Source organism: Myotis myotis, unplaced genomic scaffold, assembly GCF_014108235.1.
Source record: "Myotis myotis isolate mMyoMyo1 unplaced genomic scaffold, mMyoMyo1.p scaffold_m19_p_4, whole genome shotgun sequence".
Lineage (NCBI taxonomy): Eukaryota > Metazoa > Chordata > Mammalia > Chiroptera > Vespertilionidae > Myotis > Myotis myotis.
In genome coordinates, this window is record NW_023416346.1 from 57687730 (window position 1) to 57703829 (window position 16100).

At 42.8% G+C, this 16100-nt stretch overlaps 2 protein-coding genes across 2 annotated transcripts; one reads left to right on the forward strand and one right to left on the reverse strand.

Annotated features, from left to right (window-relative positions):
- Positions 1 to 344: 344 nt before the first annotated feature.
- On the reverse strand, positions 345 to 1607 carry ZCCHC18 (zinc finger CCHC-type containing 18). Its single transcript, XM_036306087.1, is given in 2 exon segments — positions 345 to 1278; positions 1280 to 1607. Coding segments are annotated over 2 exon segments (1176 nt in total). The 5' UTR covers positions 1534 to 1607; the 3' UTR covers positions 345 to 356.
- Positions 1608 to 10432: 8825 nt separating this feature from the next.
- Positions 10433 to 12889, forward strand: SLC25A53 (solute carrier family 25 member 53). The gene has a single exon (XM_036305755.1). The coding sequence runs from the start codon at positions 10458 to 10460 to the stop codon at positions 11376 to 11378; it is 921 nt and encodes a 306-aa protein (XP_036161648.1). The 5' UTR covers positions 10433 to 10457; the 3' UTR covers positions 11379 to 12889.
- Positions 12890 to 16100: the final 3211 nt, after the last annotated feature.

The following is a 16100-nucleotide window of genomic DNA, read 5'->3' on the forward strand; positions in this document are numbered from 1 at the left end:
TACAAAAGGACATTCATCAAAGGGCTGACAATGGCTATATGAGTGGAGAGTTTCAGGTGATTTGTACTTTAGTTTTTCTATTTTCCTACATTTTTAAAGGTTTAACAAAGTGTTCTACTCCTTTCATAAAACAAAGTCAGCAAGGAAATAGATGCACAGAGAATAGACCCTTAGGGAGACAGAAGAGGGAGCAGGGACAGAGGTCAGGCCATCCCCTCCACTTTGCTGGCATCCAACACCTCCTCTTCCATGGATTAATTCATGCAGATAGAAATATACTCCCATTTTTCCTCATCATCAGTTTTTTAGTATATCTAAGGATTTACTTAGGGCTGGGTCTATCACTTTACTGTGGCTCAGAGATCATTGTTTTTACTGGGTACCTCTTTTGACCCCTCCTCCTCTGTAGGTATCAGCTCATGCAAGGTGATGATCAGGTTCTCAAATACCTGGGCCTTTTTGCTCTCATTGTCACAGGTTTCCTTGGAGTGGCCCTCTTTTCTACAATATGAACAGTGGGTTGTGTATTTTCGCTTCCTGGCTCTACGCATATCCCCAGAACCATCATTCTTATACCCGGAACCACCACTGATGGAAGGAGACTGGACCTGGGAACTGTTGGGGGAATCAATGACCAATGTCTGATCCTGAGGTGGGACCCTGTCTCTGAGGGGAGGGGCACCCATGGATGGAAGTGGAGGGTCTACCAGGATCACATCCTCATCTGAGTCATTGATGATATCATCTAGCTCTATCACATTGCAGTCAGCACTGCCGATCACTATCCGTAGGGAACCCTGAAATGCCACTGGGCTGGTTGCCCTCTCCAACATTGACTCATATCTCTTGGCCTGCTTCCGATTAATAAAAGTGTCATCCCAATCCTCCTCCTCCCTTATCATCTTGATTAACTCCAGGAAATTGGGAAAACACTCCTGCTCATTTGCATACATCCTGAGAAGATGCTTCAGCCTATAGTGCAGGTCCCCATTCAGCTCAGCCCCTAAAAGGAGCTGGTGTAGGCGAGTCTGGTTTGCATTTTTCTCGGCTATGATCCCTGCCTGAATTGCATTTTGGAGCTGTACTTCTATACGGATCACATAAAGGGAGGCTTTCTCCCCTTGTGCCTGCAGGGTGTTAAAAAATTTACCATGGGCAGTGATACTGCTTTCAGACTCCCCAAACACCAATTTCATTGCCCTTAAGAAATCTGCCACACTTAGGCTGGGGTTGGCTGCCTGGAGCAAATGCATGACCTCCCGGGCAGGGCCCCTAAGGGCGCTTGAGCTTCTCCTCCTCAGACATATTCCAATCTGGCAGGACCCCATTGACTTGGATTAGCCAGTTTTCAAAGGTTTCTTCCCCTTGGGCTGGTACCGCTCTGCAGGTAAACAAATTCATGTTTCTTTCTGCCATGTTGAACCTTAAAGGACCAAGACTCCTCCCCAAAGACCTCAACATGGAAGGGGCCCAAGGAGGCAAGGGTGTGTTTTGCCGCCGGCTATTACCCACATGAGTAATGATGCTAGCCATGACCAAATGATCAATGATCGCCTATATGTATAACAAGATGCTCAGGCTTTTAGAAAAGCCTAATCTGCAGGAGGAATTCCCGAAGCAATATTCCTGGGCTCTGCCTTCCTTGTATCTCAATAGGAGCTGTAAAAAAAGTGGCGGGGCGGATGGAGGGGGTAAAGTCAATAAGGTAGTAGACCTCAGGGAAGCAGACTGCAATAGGTTTCTCAACCTTCCTGAACATCCTGCAGTACATTTTATATTTGCCCACTGCCCTAAAATTAACCTTCAGGAAACTGTCAATTACAACCTTCTGGAGCTAAGGGGTGTCCCATGCTAACAAGGATGCTTTTCAGAGCCACATCCATCCCCTCCTACCAATCCTCCAGGAGGGAGGAGGATGGGCAAACTGTAGCTTGGAATTCCAGGTAAAATAGTGTGTGGAGCTGAACCAGGCGCTCAAAATAGAGTGCAATGGTCTAAGTCTTACAGATTTGTGGTAATAAATGAGATTAAACTCTTGGTCTCAGGTTTCAACTATAACCCCTTCTCAAAGTTTGCCAGTTATTCCTCAGATTCTTACCAGAGCTCGAAAACAAGGGCACACCTTTATTTCACTTCCAGACTCTGCAACAGGTTCCCTCTGTGAGAAAGTTCCTTTCTGGGGTAGGTCGACCTTTTACCACTCAGGGTCGAATATTCCAGTCCTCAGATTGCATCATCGTGGATGTTAGGTCAGAGAGAGCCCAGGATCGGATACATGCAGACATGACAAGATAATGGACTTCCCCTGGAATGTCTCACAGATCAAGGTGCCAGACACAGATACCAGCTTCTTCTCCCTGAATTCACATACCCCCACACAGATAAGAACTTCGTCCTGAATATTCCGCCCATTCCCTGCAGCAGAGAATTCCTCAGCTCATGTCCCCGCCCCTCACCCAACCGCAGTATAAAAAAAGCGCCCCCCTCCCTGTTGTCGTGAATCCACGTGCCCTGTCCTTGGGGTACGTGGGTCTCCCGGGGACGCAGAATAAACCTTTTCCTTTCCTTTCTTTTCTGATTCACTGGACTCTATTTCTTGCGCCGCCTCCTGAGCCACCTAACCTAACAGTGGAGGGCAAGGCAGGGAAGAGAAGAATCAGAAGCAGCCTCATTCCCACCACCACCCAACCACCCAACCACCCAACCACCGCTGTATCCAGACAGAAAATTCCCTCTCCCATCTTCTGAATACAAGCCAAAGCGACCCCTACATTACATTTTCTCAAGGAAATCTTCAGCCTACCAGCTCTGCAATCAGCCACACAGATTTCAAGTTCTCATTTGGCTTTGAAGGTCTACCACCTAGAAAGGGAATAGGAGTTGGAACGAACACCAACATATTCCCCTCCAGGAAGAGATGAATGAAAAGGGTTTCAAGGCAGATAGCTAGCGATTCATCCCCACTCCTTTCCCCTAACTACCCCTCCTGAAAACGACCCCCCTCCTCAGTCTAGGCAAATCCTACCCACTAGGCAGCATCCAGTGACACCCCCACCTCCTCCCTCCAGCCGGGCTATGGGAGAGCTCCTTCCCCTGCCTCACAGTTTTCGATTCCCCAAGCGTGGAGCCGCCCAGTACTGCTGGAGCTTCCCTGAGCCTTTCACCACGCCAGGCAGTCGCACCCCCTTTCTTTACCTGTACTCATCCGGTGGACAGTGGATGATGCTGAGTGGACAGCAAGGTATGCAGCCTTCAGATCTCTGAGGCCCTGAGGCGGGGGTGGGGGTAGGATGTTGCTTCCTAGGCCACTAAGCGAATTGGGGCTGCTAAAAGGAGCTGCTCTGCAAGGCCGCCCAGCAAGGGGGAGCTGAGTTGAGGCCTCATAGTTCCCACAGCAGCGGAGGCGGCCCCTTCTTACCCACAGAGCCCTCCCAGCAGCCATGCTTCTTTCAGCCTTTGCCCATTGAGACAAAAGAGCATAATGAGCCTGGCGGCGCGGCCAATCAGTGGGACGCGGGGGCGGCCTCCCTGGTCAGCCTCAGCCCAAGCCATAGCTAGCAAAAGGGGGGAGCTACTCGCGGGGGCTGCGGCACACAGGCGCGAGAGCCAGCGTAGTGTCAAGTGCAGCTGGGAAGCACCGGACTCGGCCGATTTGCATTTTACCCGTGAGTTTGTTGCTTTTCTCTTTGCTTCCCTTCTACCACTCCCCTTCTACCTTACTTTCCTTAGCACTCTGCGACTGGATGTCTTAAGCACAAGGTGGGACAGAAATCAAGTGAACAATAAGAGTTCCTCACCTTTGTATAGTAGAGGGAATGGGGGAAAGCATTTACTGAGAGCTTTCTACTTGCAGATGCTCTTGCATTAACATTCATTGATTCTTCTCAGCAGCCTTGGGAAGAAGGTAGCAGAGTGCCCATTTCATAGAGAGGGGGCTTAAGCGCCCAGGCAATATGGTTAGGAAGTGCGGAGCTAAGAGCTCATGCCCAAGTCAACATGTCTGATTTCAAAAGCTGTCTCTTGTGAACACTCCTCCCTCCCTACTCTCAGATTGAGGGTTAGTGGAAAAGAGCCAAAGTGGAGATTGGAGGGCTCATTTAGAATTACATAGAAATAGTCAGCAAGGACTACTCTCTCTATTTCATAGATAAGGAAACAGAGAGGTTAAGTATGTTGCCTGGAACCACATAGCAAATAAGCATCAGCTTCGATTTTGCATCCAAGTCTGCTGCTCTCTGAATGTTATTTGCTCAATTGAGCTTTTTTTTACATTAGTGTTCTCAAACCTTATCAACAGCAAGCAGTCTTGGTGTGCTGGTAGTGTAGAGGGAGGGGATGAGGAGGCTGCAGGGAGAGGGGTGTGGGAAGACATGGGCAGCTTTTACATTACCCATTATACCCAAGAGGAAAGTAAGGTAACTTTCTTTCTCTTTTTTACACTAAAACAAGTTGCCAGTTTATTTTTTTTTAAAGTAAAACAGTATTTCTACAGCTTATGGCCCTAAAAGAGATAAAGCTCAGAGGTGAAATGACACCTGAAATTACAAGGTGAAGCCAAAATTTGGACCAAATCTCTCTGATGCCAGAACCCATGCTATTAACCAAAGTGTGGGTACAAGGCTGGCTGCCTCAGAATCATTTTGGAGAGTTTGTGAAAAATGTAGATTCCTGAGACCCACCTCTGGGGGATTTGGATTTACTAAGACTGGAATGGGGAGTATGATTTATATTTTTAAATACTACCATTGTTAATTCTGAGGTGTAGAGAGATTTGTGAACCACATCAGGTGAGTAGGCCTGCTGCCAATGTACCTGTCCACAGTATATCTGTCATGAGATGCAACTCCAGAGCAGAGATTCCTACCTAGGGTCTTTCCTGAAATTGTTGGCAAAGAATTTGGACCCTGTCTATCTTTCTGAGTCCACAGCTTGGTAGATTTTCAAATAAGTCAGCCACCCAGAAATGGTTAAGAACCACTTCCCTACAACCTTTCTTTATAGCATCTTCCTCTTTCAACTTGATTTTGAGAAAGAAGTGTGAGAACGAAACAATTTGATCTAAACCAAAACCATAGCTCTCTGCTGCTGATAGAGCTCTTTCATTTCCTGGCTTCAGGACAGGTTGCTAGGTTGCCCTTCTGTGAGCTCTTGAGGGGACCTCTCCTTTGCTGGATTTTCCATCACTGGCCCCAGAGAAGTAGCAACTCCATGGAAACGGCATGCAGGGCTGTCCATAGTGAACGGGTTGTGAAGCCAGGGGCTGGGAAACCTGCTCCATTTTCCGTGACTTCTGGTTCTTGGAGAGCAGGTCTTTACTTCACTTACTAGTATGTCAATTATGGCTAGAAGGCTTCCTATGAGTCTTGTTCTTGACTTCTGTTGCTTGAAAGCAAATGAACAATCTGATTCCCTTTTACTGATGAGATCATCTTCAACCTGCCAAGGTACTTCACCTGCTCCTTTCTGCCTTCTTATTTACAGCCCCAATACCTAGAGTTCCTTGAAGTAAACAATTCAGATTTGGAGATGAAGCACTTTCCATTTGAACACTGTGGACTTTTTCTTGTGGATGGAACAGTGAATGGGGTAGAGGAGGGAAGTAGAAGGTTCATCTTACACAGTCAGGAGTGATGCTGGAAGTAGCTCTTAGGTTTCCTTTCCAGTGGTTTTCAACCTTCTGGCCCTTTAAATACAGTTCCTCATGTTGTGACCCAACCATAAAATTATTTTCGTTGCTACTTCATAACTGTAATGTTGCTACTGTTATGAATTGTAATGTAAATATCTGATATGCAGGATGGTCTTAGGCGACCCCTGTGAAAGGGTCGTTTGACCACCAAAGGGGTCGCGACCCACAGGTTGAGAACTGCTGCAAGTTTAGACTCTTGCTTCTGCTCTCCAATCCCATGACATCTAACCCTGGGGTTCAGTAGATTCTTCTGTGTTTAAATTGACTTCCTCACCAAATTAGGTGATCTGCAGTTGACCTGGTGAGGGTGGGTCAAATAGGACAAATAATAGATCTTAAAGCTCTGACAAAAAAATAGTGAAAGGAAATGGATTGTGTAAATGTGCCTGGATCTGGTCATTAGAACAAAGTGGGAAGGTCTCTGCCCAAGGCTGGGAGGAAGATTTGCTCATTTGGTTCCAACTGGGTACAGAGCATCCCTTATCTCTGGCCTCAATATGTGGACTGTGTTTCAATTCATGGCTTTATTGAGACCACATTTTCCAATTTCTACAAAGGAACCTTAATAGCCCAAAGTTTAGGGAGATAAAAGCTTTCAGTTGAACAGTTGAAACAACAATGGTTGTCCTTGACTGCCTGCCTCTGTGCCAGGAACTTTCCATCTGTTATCTTATTTAAGCTTCTCAGCAACCCTGTCAAGACAGGCATGCTATTCCATTTTGCAGATCCAGAAATGGATTTTTTGGGAGGTTAAGTAAATTGCATAAGCCACACAGCTGGTTAGTGGAGGTACTGGGACTCCAATGCAGGGCTGTCAAACTCCAAAAGCCATGAATAGTTCTTTTTTGCTGTCTTCCAAACAAATAATTTGAAAATGGACTCTGCAGATGACCCAGTACATTAGACTGATTTTAGCCTTTAGAACAATGTAGTTGTAATCTTTATTCCTGGGATCTCATTTTTTAAAGTGAAACTACTATTATAACTTGTGGAGCAACTTAAATACCAAGTATTGTGCTAAGCATTTTATATTTTTCATCTCATGCATCCTTCATGACAATAATTTTACAGATAAGTATACTGAAGCACAGAGAGGTAAAGAGACAGAGACTTGGCCAAGGTCATAAAGCTAGGAAGTGGCACTGCAAAATTCAAACCCACAATGCACTGCAGTGTGGAAAACAAATGTGGCCCTCATTCTAAATCATCTCTCTGTCAGCCACAGCTGTATCTCCTTCCCATGGTCTGCATCCAGCACCATGCACCACTCATGCTTTTAAGTCACAGTGCCTTAGGCCTCTTCCTCAGCCTAGAATACCTGCCCTCACTCCTCTACCTAATGAAGGTCTGCTTATTGGTTAAAGATCAAGTCAGATGCCCCTCCCTGAAGAAAAATTTTTGGCTGTTCCCTGTCCCAGGTGGAATACATAGCTCTTGCCTTTCTACTCTGTCCTTGATTACACACTTTGTTTTGCCTTCCAGTGTAGATTAGCTCATTGTTGACCTGTCTACCCCACTATATTCCTAAGCCCTTTAAGGTAGGTACAAAGTCCTATTCACTTCCAGCTCCACAGTGATTTACCCACAGTTATTCACTAGATCAGTGGTCGGCAAACTCATTCGTCAACAGAGCCAAATATCAACACTACAACGATTGAAATTTCTTTTGAGAGCCAAATTTTTAAAACTTAAACTATATAGGTAGGTACATTATTATTAACTTAATTAGAGTATTCCTAAGACTTAGGAAGAGCCACACTCAAAGGGCCAAAGAGCCACATGTGGCTTGCGAGCCGCAGTTTGCTGACCACGGCACTAGATGATCATACTGAATACATGTTTGTGAGCTGACCAACAGATTGGCTCAGGTATGCCCTGAATGAATGGACAAATGTGGGACTGGATCCTTGGATGGTCACACAGGCTGTCCATCTGGACTAGTCTGGCCAGGGGAGTCTGGAATCCCCTGGGCTCACTTTAGTAGGCTACAAATGCAGGAGGCACAGGCCAACTCCAGGCCCAACCTGTGGTCTTGACTTTGAAATTCATCTTAATGGGGCAGGTTGTCTGGGATTGTTTAACACCTTGACATTTACAGAAGAAAAGTCTTTCCCACCTCCAAATGAACATGGGATTGGTTCCATCATACCACATCATCTGGTTCTGGCTGGCCTGAGAATGTCCCACAGGAGCATTTGCTCTGTGGAGAGAGATGTGATGTCAGGAAGCATCTTATTTTTATTTATTAATTTTTATCGAGGTCACCATGCTATGGATGCTCAACCACTTTATCTCATTTGATTTTATTAATCTTCACAACTACATATTGAGAGAGATCTATTGTCCTTATTTTATAGCTGAAGAAACCAAGACTTGGTGAAGTTTCTTGAACAATCAGACAACTAAGTAAATGTGGAGGCAGAATTCAGTCTCAGGTCAATCTGTCCCCAAGACTAGCATCTGAACAAGAAAAACTGGCCTCTCCTCACCCCCATTAAATAAGAAAAATTAGATTTATAAAATGACAAATTAGATGTTTAAGATAAGATATGTCTAAATAATTCACCTTTAATCCCTGAAAATGACTGGAAAAAGGGGCAAAAAAAAAAAATCAGGGATGGAAAAATACAATTAATTCCTCTATCAAATATTTGCCAAAATTCCCCCATGTCAATGCCCTGACATGCACAGTATGAGGATACCTAGGGAGATTTTTACCCGGTTTTCTCATTTTATAACTCAGATGGAGGAGACTACAAGATATAAATTAATTTCTAAAGGTCGCATAGGATTGGGAAGTTAACACAACTGGCACTTAGTATGATGGTCTGCCAAATCCTAGCTCCGTTTTCTCTCTGCTAAGTCAGCCTGCCTAATGCAGCTAGTAAAAAATGTTTTTAGGTTACTCAGGAAAGTATTGGAAGGAAGTGGTACATTGTTGCACTCTGAAATAGAAGAAGGAACAGACATTTCCCTCATCACTCATCTTTATTTAGAAGTGGGTAAAAGTTGGGGAAGAGGTCCCTTGGGAGGACAGCTGGGGAATATTAGGAGGCCCTGTGGCTTTAGGAGCCTGAGTGGAGCTACCTCCTGCCTGGAGTGAGGAAGGTGTCCCTTTTGGCTTTGGAGAAATGGAGGTCACTGCCAGGGCCCCAGAGGGATGCAAGGAGTGGGCCTCTTTAGCCTTTGCTCCTGGCCAGTGCTCAGCTAAAGGGTTCCAGGCAGAGGGGCCCTCACAGTCTCCTGGTCAAGGGGTGAGGAGGTGGGGCTTACAGCAAACATGGAATGTGGGATGGGGGAGGAGTGATGGCACAGCAGGGGAGGTTGAGCTTCTACCCCCCTCCACCAAGAGAGAGTGTGAGTGTGTGGCTTGGGGTGAGGGGTTGTAAAATGAGATTGTGGGATCCTGGATGGAGCAGGAGTAAGAAGCCAGGGAGGAGCTGAGGGGTGATTCTGGAAGGAGGAGCCCTTTAAGTCAGGTTCTGGGTGCAGCAGTCCAGGAAAGGCTGCAGTGGGCTTCTTGCAGTGCCTGGCTTCTCCCCCTCCCTCTGGGCCTCAACCCTCTTTGTCCCTATTAAGTGGGCCACCAACTGCTAGCTAACTAGAGCCCCAACACCTCGCTCCCCTCAGGACCACAGGGCCCAGAGTTCTGTGTGAAACCTCTGGGTCTGCAGTTCCTACCAGGCTTCCTGTCCATCTAAATGTGAGTCCCCAGCCTGGTCATCTGCCCCCACCCTCCTCCTCCTCTCTCCTACTCATACATCTATGCTTCCTCTTCACACACCATCTCCCACTGCAGCACCCTGTCCTCTCAGCTTAGTTGGAGCCCCTATTTCCTTCCTGACAAGCTCTCTCAGGTTCTCAGATTCACACTGAGCATTAATTTTTTCTTGAGCACTGCTTCTTCCCTTTTTATAATGGTTCCGACTCAGAGGCAATTCTGTCTGCCCTCTCCCCAGGACATATGGTAATATGGAGATGTTTTTTGTTGTCATAGCTATTTAGGGCAAAACTGGTGCTACTGGCATCCAGTAAGTAGAGGCCAGGATACTGCTAAATATCCTACCATGCACAGGATAGGCACTAGAACAAAGAATTTTCTGACCCAAAATGTCAATAGTGTCAAGGCTGAGAACCTCTGCTCTCTCATACAAGGTTAGGCATGGAAATTGTTAGGTGCAGAGTCTTTTGGTGCTGAATTTCTAGGAACAGCTCCTCTTTCTATTCCTCATTCTGGATAGGGGAACATGAAACAGCTACAACATAGGCAAGAATCTACAGAAACAGAGTAGAGGAAGACTCACCATTCCTAAAACTTCCAATTTTTAAAGGCAACAACTTTTGAATGCCTTTCTGCTGTACAAGATAGTGCCACTTTTCAGAAAGAGAATAGCAACTTATTATTCTAGCAACTTATCAAGTGTGACTTTTCATGTGGTAAAAACAGAATATAATAGGTTTTGGAGCCCTCCTTCTCCAGTTTTATTCAATCTTAAACTTCCTTTGAATATTAGAATATTTGCTGTGTCAGCAAAACACTGTAGAGGTGACTCCAGAAAAACTAACTGCGTTTGTTTTAATTCTTCCTTAAGAGAGTTATTTCTCAGAGGCTGGACCAAAGAGTGGCTTGTTTCCTTAAAGCTGAGTTTCTCGTAGTTCTCTTTCTAACTAAGCAGTGAAAATGCTCACCAACAGATTTAATAGTCAGCCTAATTTATTCCCCCCAACTCTTGCCAGTTTATTCCATCTGCACCCAGTTGTCTCCAGCATGGGGGAACCGAACCACTCTCCCGGGAAGGAGCTTCAGCACTGGACGCGAGCAGAGACTCCTGGAAAGAAAAGCTGGCATTCCCAGGCCTATGCCCTTGGGGCCATTTCCAATTTTATGTCTACTTTTCTGACCTTTCCTATTTATAAGGTTGTATTCCGGCAACAGATCCATGCTGTGGCGGTGTCAGAGGCTCTGCGACAGCTTTGGCAAGAAGGCCCCCAATACTTCTACCGGGGAATCTACCCGCCTCTTCTCTCCAAGACATTGCAAGGGACTCTACTATTTGGGACTTATGATAGCCTGCTGTGCTCTCTCTCCCCTGAGGGGCCACACTCTCTGGGACACCGCTGGGCTGCAGGGCTCATGTCTGGTGTGGTGGAGGCTGTGGCACTCAGCCCCTTTGAAAGGGTGCAAAACGTGCTCCAGGATGGTCGCAAACAAGCTCGCTTCCCTACCACCTTCAGCATTCTCAAGGAATTCAACTCTTATGGGCTTTGGGGGCGGCTATCGCTGGGGTACTATCGTGGTTTCTGGCCTGTCCTTCTCAGGAACAGCCTGGGGAGTGCTTTGTATTTCTCCTTCAAGGACCCCATCCAGGATGGCTTGGCAAAACAAGGCCTACCTCACTGGGTCCCTGCCATGGTGTCTGGCAGTGTCAATGGAACAATCACCTGCCTAGTTCTCTATCCTCTGATTGTACTAGTTGCCAATATGCAGTCCCATATTGGCTGGCAGAGCATGCCCAGCCTGTGGGCCTCTGCCCAGGACATGTGGGACACTCGGGGCCGAAAGGTGTTCCTGATCTACCGTGGAGGATCCCTCGTCATCCTAAGGTCCAGTGTGACATGGGGCCTCACTACCGCTATCCATGACTTCCTTCAGAGGAGGTCTCATTCCAGGAAAGAGCTGAAAGACTGACTAGCTTCAGAAAGTGTGACCATGGCAACTTTGTTATTCTAAGTCTTCTTGGGTTGGTCTAAATAGCTTACTTCTTTGGCTTGGTTATCTAATACAATCATTCTTAGGATATTTGAACTGTCAGTGCACTAGAGAAGTTCCCAACCACCAACCTGTTGGGAACAGACAAAGCCTAGTATCCTTCCTTGGTCAGAAAGAGAAAGTCACTCCTGCCAGTCCACAGCTTCAACAGCCTTGGACTTAGGAGGCCTATAAATAACTTGTCAACCAGATGAAATGTCATTTCTTTAAGGAATTCTTTGATAATAAGAGGAAAGTTTAAAAGAACTTTAATTAGGCACTGTGAGTTTTGGGACCCCTCTTGTTCTCTGGACCAAACTGAGTGGAGGACCAGGAACTCCAAGTTCAAAGAACTAAGCTTGACTCTTACGATGGGGATTGCATAGAACTTCTCAAATGGCTATATTATCATGACATTGTTCACTACACCTGTCACCACTACTCTCATTTCTCACAACTATGGGTAGCTTCAGGGTGGCAGTTGTAGCTGGGAATTCTAAATTAGACTTGTTTCAATTGATTAGGTGCCAAAAGAACTGTTGAGCTGGAAGTGGCAGTGGGGAGAGTTGTGGTTCCTGGATATATAGAAAGAATAGACTTTGAAGGAAGGGATTTAGTTGCATGTAAAGTAGAAAAAAATTACCATATATTGCTTGGAATTATCTGCGGGGACATTTTTGTTAGCAAAGCAATGGCATTGCCTAGAAACCACTTTAGTTTCCCTAAGAAATCATTCCAGATCATTGCATATTTTATTGCTGTCGATATAGTCACTGTGACATAAATTAAAGATCAGAAATCTTAGCCTGTAGTTCAGAGCCATTCAAAGTATAGTACTCATAACTTTTAGCATTTCATCACACCACTCTCACTTACATAGATTTCATATACCAGCCAAACTGGACTATTGTTTTCTCCCCCCAAATGCCCCAAACTTTACCATGGCCATACTTTGGCCCACACTTATTCTCTTCACCTCCAGTGTCCCTTCTCCACATGCCAGTCTGCCAAAATCCTTCCAGAACGTCAAAGTCCAGCTTAGAGGCCACCTTCTCTGTGGCGCCTCTCCTGATTACGCACAACTGAATGTGATGGTAGTCTCTTGTAATAACTTAATATATGGCGCTGATTCCATTGTTACTAATGTCATGTGGCCCTGTGTTCTTGGTGTTCTTCAATACCTCCTACTAGACTGTAAAACTCCTAGAAGGCAGGGATTCTTGTACACATGTTTAAATCTTCTATTGTGCCTAGGTGCTCAATAATGGTTGAATTATTGAATTGATTATCAAACTGTGATATGGTCTTTATCCTCAGGGAGCTGTCTCTTGTACATGAAGATAATGTCACCAACTCACTCTCAGCAAGAGACATACTTTTGGGGTGTGATTTTGTTTTCTTTTACAGTGGGTCCTTGACTTACGAGTTTAATTCGTTTGGAGACCACGCTCATTAAGGAGCTCGTTAACTCAAATTACTCTATCAACTCAATGCAAAAAATCGGCCAAGAGACAGCTGGTATCTCAAAAAACTCGTTAGTCGGGACACTCATAAGTCAAGGCCCCACTGTATTAGTATATTTAGTTTTGTGTTAATGTTGCTGCTGCTGATAATAATGATAATAAATGGCTTTCAACTGGAACATTTGACCAGTTTGTTATTCATGGTATGTTTGCTATTAGCAACACTTTAGGAACTGAAATTTCACTAACAGAAACATATTGCTTAACAGTCTCTTTAATTTCAGCTGGAATTTTGAGGATTTCCAAGATGACATATGTTGCAGTTTTCCCCTGATAGATATGATAATAACCTCCACTTGCACATCCATACCCAACTGAATTCGTCATTTGTAATGACATGATTGTAGATCCTTGTAATGAGAATTCCTCACTGAATATCACAAAAACTAGACACCACTGTAGGTAATACGAAATCAGAGAGCATTTGCCAGCAAGATCAACAGAAAATGGCTTGTCCAGAATAACTGCAGATGAGTTCCCACGTCTGATCCCATACAGACTTAGATGGGATAGGGCAGTACTCTTCCTATAGACTAAAGGAGGGAAAACACAGTCTGCACAAGTGACAGCAAAATAGAACAGCAGCTAGTTATATTTCAAGGCTAGCTCAGAAGAAAGAAACTATTATTTATAAAAATTCGTAACTTAGCTATGATGTTGGTTTTTAAGCTGAAAAGGAAAGGATACATTACTGTATCTACCCACGTTTTTATGCAAGAGATGCATTTATTTCCAACTATGCTGTCAATTTCCACTTAAGTCACTGCCAGTATATGTCTCTTTCTTCATTTTAACTTATTTAGAAACTATTTCAAACTTTTAAAAAATTGCCAGCATAACTAAAATATATAGAACACTCCCATGCTCTTTACCCAAATTTACCTACTGTTAACATTATTTACAGTTGCTTTATTATTTGAGACTTCATTCTCTAGCTACACACACACACACACACACACACACACACACACACACACACACGACATTTTTCCTGAACTATCAAAGAGTTGCAATTGTAGTATTTCTAGATTCAATGTTTATAGAATCAAATTATTTTAAAAAGACTGTTTTATCTCTATGTTAATGGCACAGTTATTATAGAATATTAGAAAATCCAATTTCATGGCATATTTTGAAGCTACATTGGTGGTAATTGTTTCAATTTACTATATTTGCCTTTATAAAAACTTTAAATTTACATTAAGTATGTTAATACCTGAAGTTATGCAATTATAACATAAACACAAATTTACAAATAAAGCATGTTATAATTTAAATAGTTTTTTACAAATTGGTTCATAATAAAAACATAGGCAAAATTATAAAATTATTTAAACCTATCAACTTCTTCCATTTAAATCTTCTGAGTAAAGTTTGAGTGTAATAGTTTCTAGTAATTTTAAATGTCCATATTTAGTTTTGTAAAGTTAATGTGGTTATATTTTCTGACGTTTAAAAATGACTTTTGAACTTGAGATCTATAAAATAAGGAGGTTTTTAAATACTGATGTCTTTAAAACTTATAAAATGTAAAATTTAACACTAAAGCTACTTGGTATAAAAAGTTGAAAGAAAAATAATAAAATTCCCTGTATAAGCCCTGTGTATTTTTGTCTAAATGTAAACTATATCAGCTAAAATACAAGTTGAAATAATAAATGATTAATGTACTAACACAATTATATGGTTTATGATACTTAATTTTGCTTTTAAATTTTATTTTAAAACATGAAATAGCATTATAATCTAACTACATGTTTGGGGTAACTGCATATACTGTAGTATATTAAAATTAATAAAATAATGTTACATATGATAGAAAAAAGCATTATAGATCAGGAAATTTTGAAAAATTTCATGAAAAGAATGCGATGAGAATACAATATTTTTCTGTTCTGTTCACTTCAATTTCCCTGTTTCTTTGATACCATCTTCCTTCTAATCAAATCTTCAACACCTCTTTCCTCATCCTCAATCCCAGTTGGTGACCTTGATTTCCATTTCATTAAGAAAGAAGGAACATTCAACAGAGAACTGTCAGTTAAAAGAACATTTATAAAGCTATCAGCCACCTAACGACTACCCAGGACAAGAAGTAGAACACTTTGATTACCCCTATTCCCCTCACTCCTCCTGATCCCCAGTCCCAAGTCATGACATTCCTCTACCTTCCTAGAGGTAACCCCCATCCTGACTATTGTGATTTCATTTTTTTCCTTTTCTTTATAGGTTTATCGTCTATATGAGTAAGCAAACCTAAACAATACAGATTTGTTTTTATAGATATTTAAACTTTATATACTTGGAATTGTGACTGTCTTCTTTCACTTCACATTATTTGTGAGATTCATTCATGTTGTTGCAGGTAGCAGTGGTTATTTCAATCATGATAAATTTACTTTAAAAAGTCTTCGTTCCTTAGAGCAATTTTAGGTTCATAGCAAATTTGAGAGGAAGTTACAGGGGTTTTCTATACATTCCCTACCCGCACACATACATAGCCTCTTCCATTATCAACATTTCCCATCAGAGTAGTACATTTGTAACAATTAGCACTTAAAATCCAGAGTTTATATTAGAGTTCACTCTTGGTACACTTCCTATGGGTTTAGACAAATGTATAATGACATGTATCCACTATTATAGTATCATACAGAGTAGTTCCACTGCCCACCACTAAAATCCTCTGTGTTCTACTGTTCATCTCCCTCCAGCTTCTGGCAACCACTGATCTTTTTACTGTCTCCATAATTTACATTTAAGATAATGTTATATAGTTAAAATCATACAGTATGTAGCTTTTTCAGATTGGCTTCTTTCATTTAGTAATGTGCAGTTAAGATTCCTCCATGTCATTTTATAGCTTGATAGCTCATTTATTTTAAGAACTGAATAAATAATGTATCACAATTTATTTATTCACTCATCTACTGAAGGACATATAGGTTGCCTCCAAGTTTTGGCAGTTATGAATAAATTTGTTATAAACATCTGTGTGCAGATATTTGTGTGGACATGTTTTCACTAACTTTGGATAAATATAAAGGGAAAAAATTGCTAGATTGTATAGTAAGCATATATTTAGTGTTTTAAGAAATTTTCCAAAGTGTCTGGCTGTACCATTTTGCATTTCCATTAA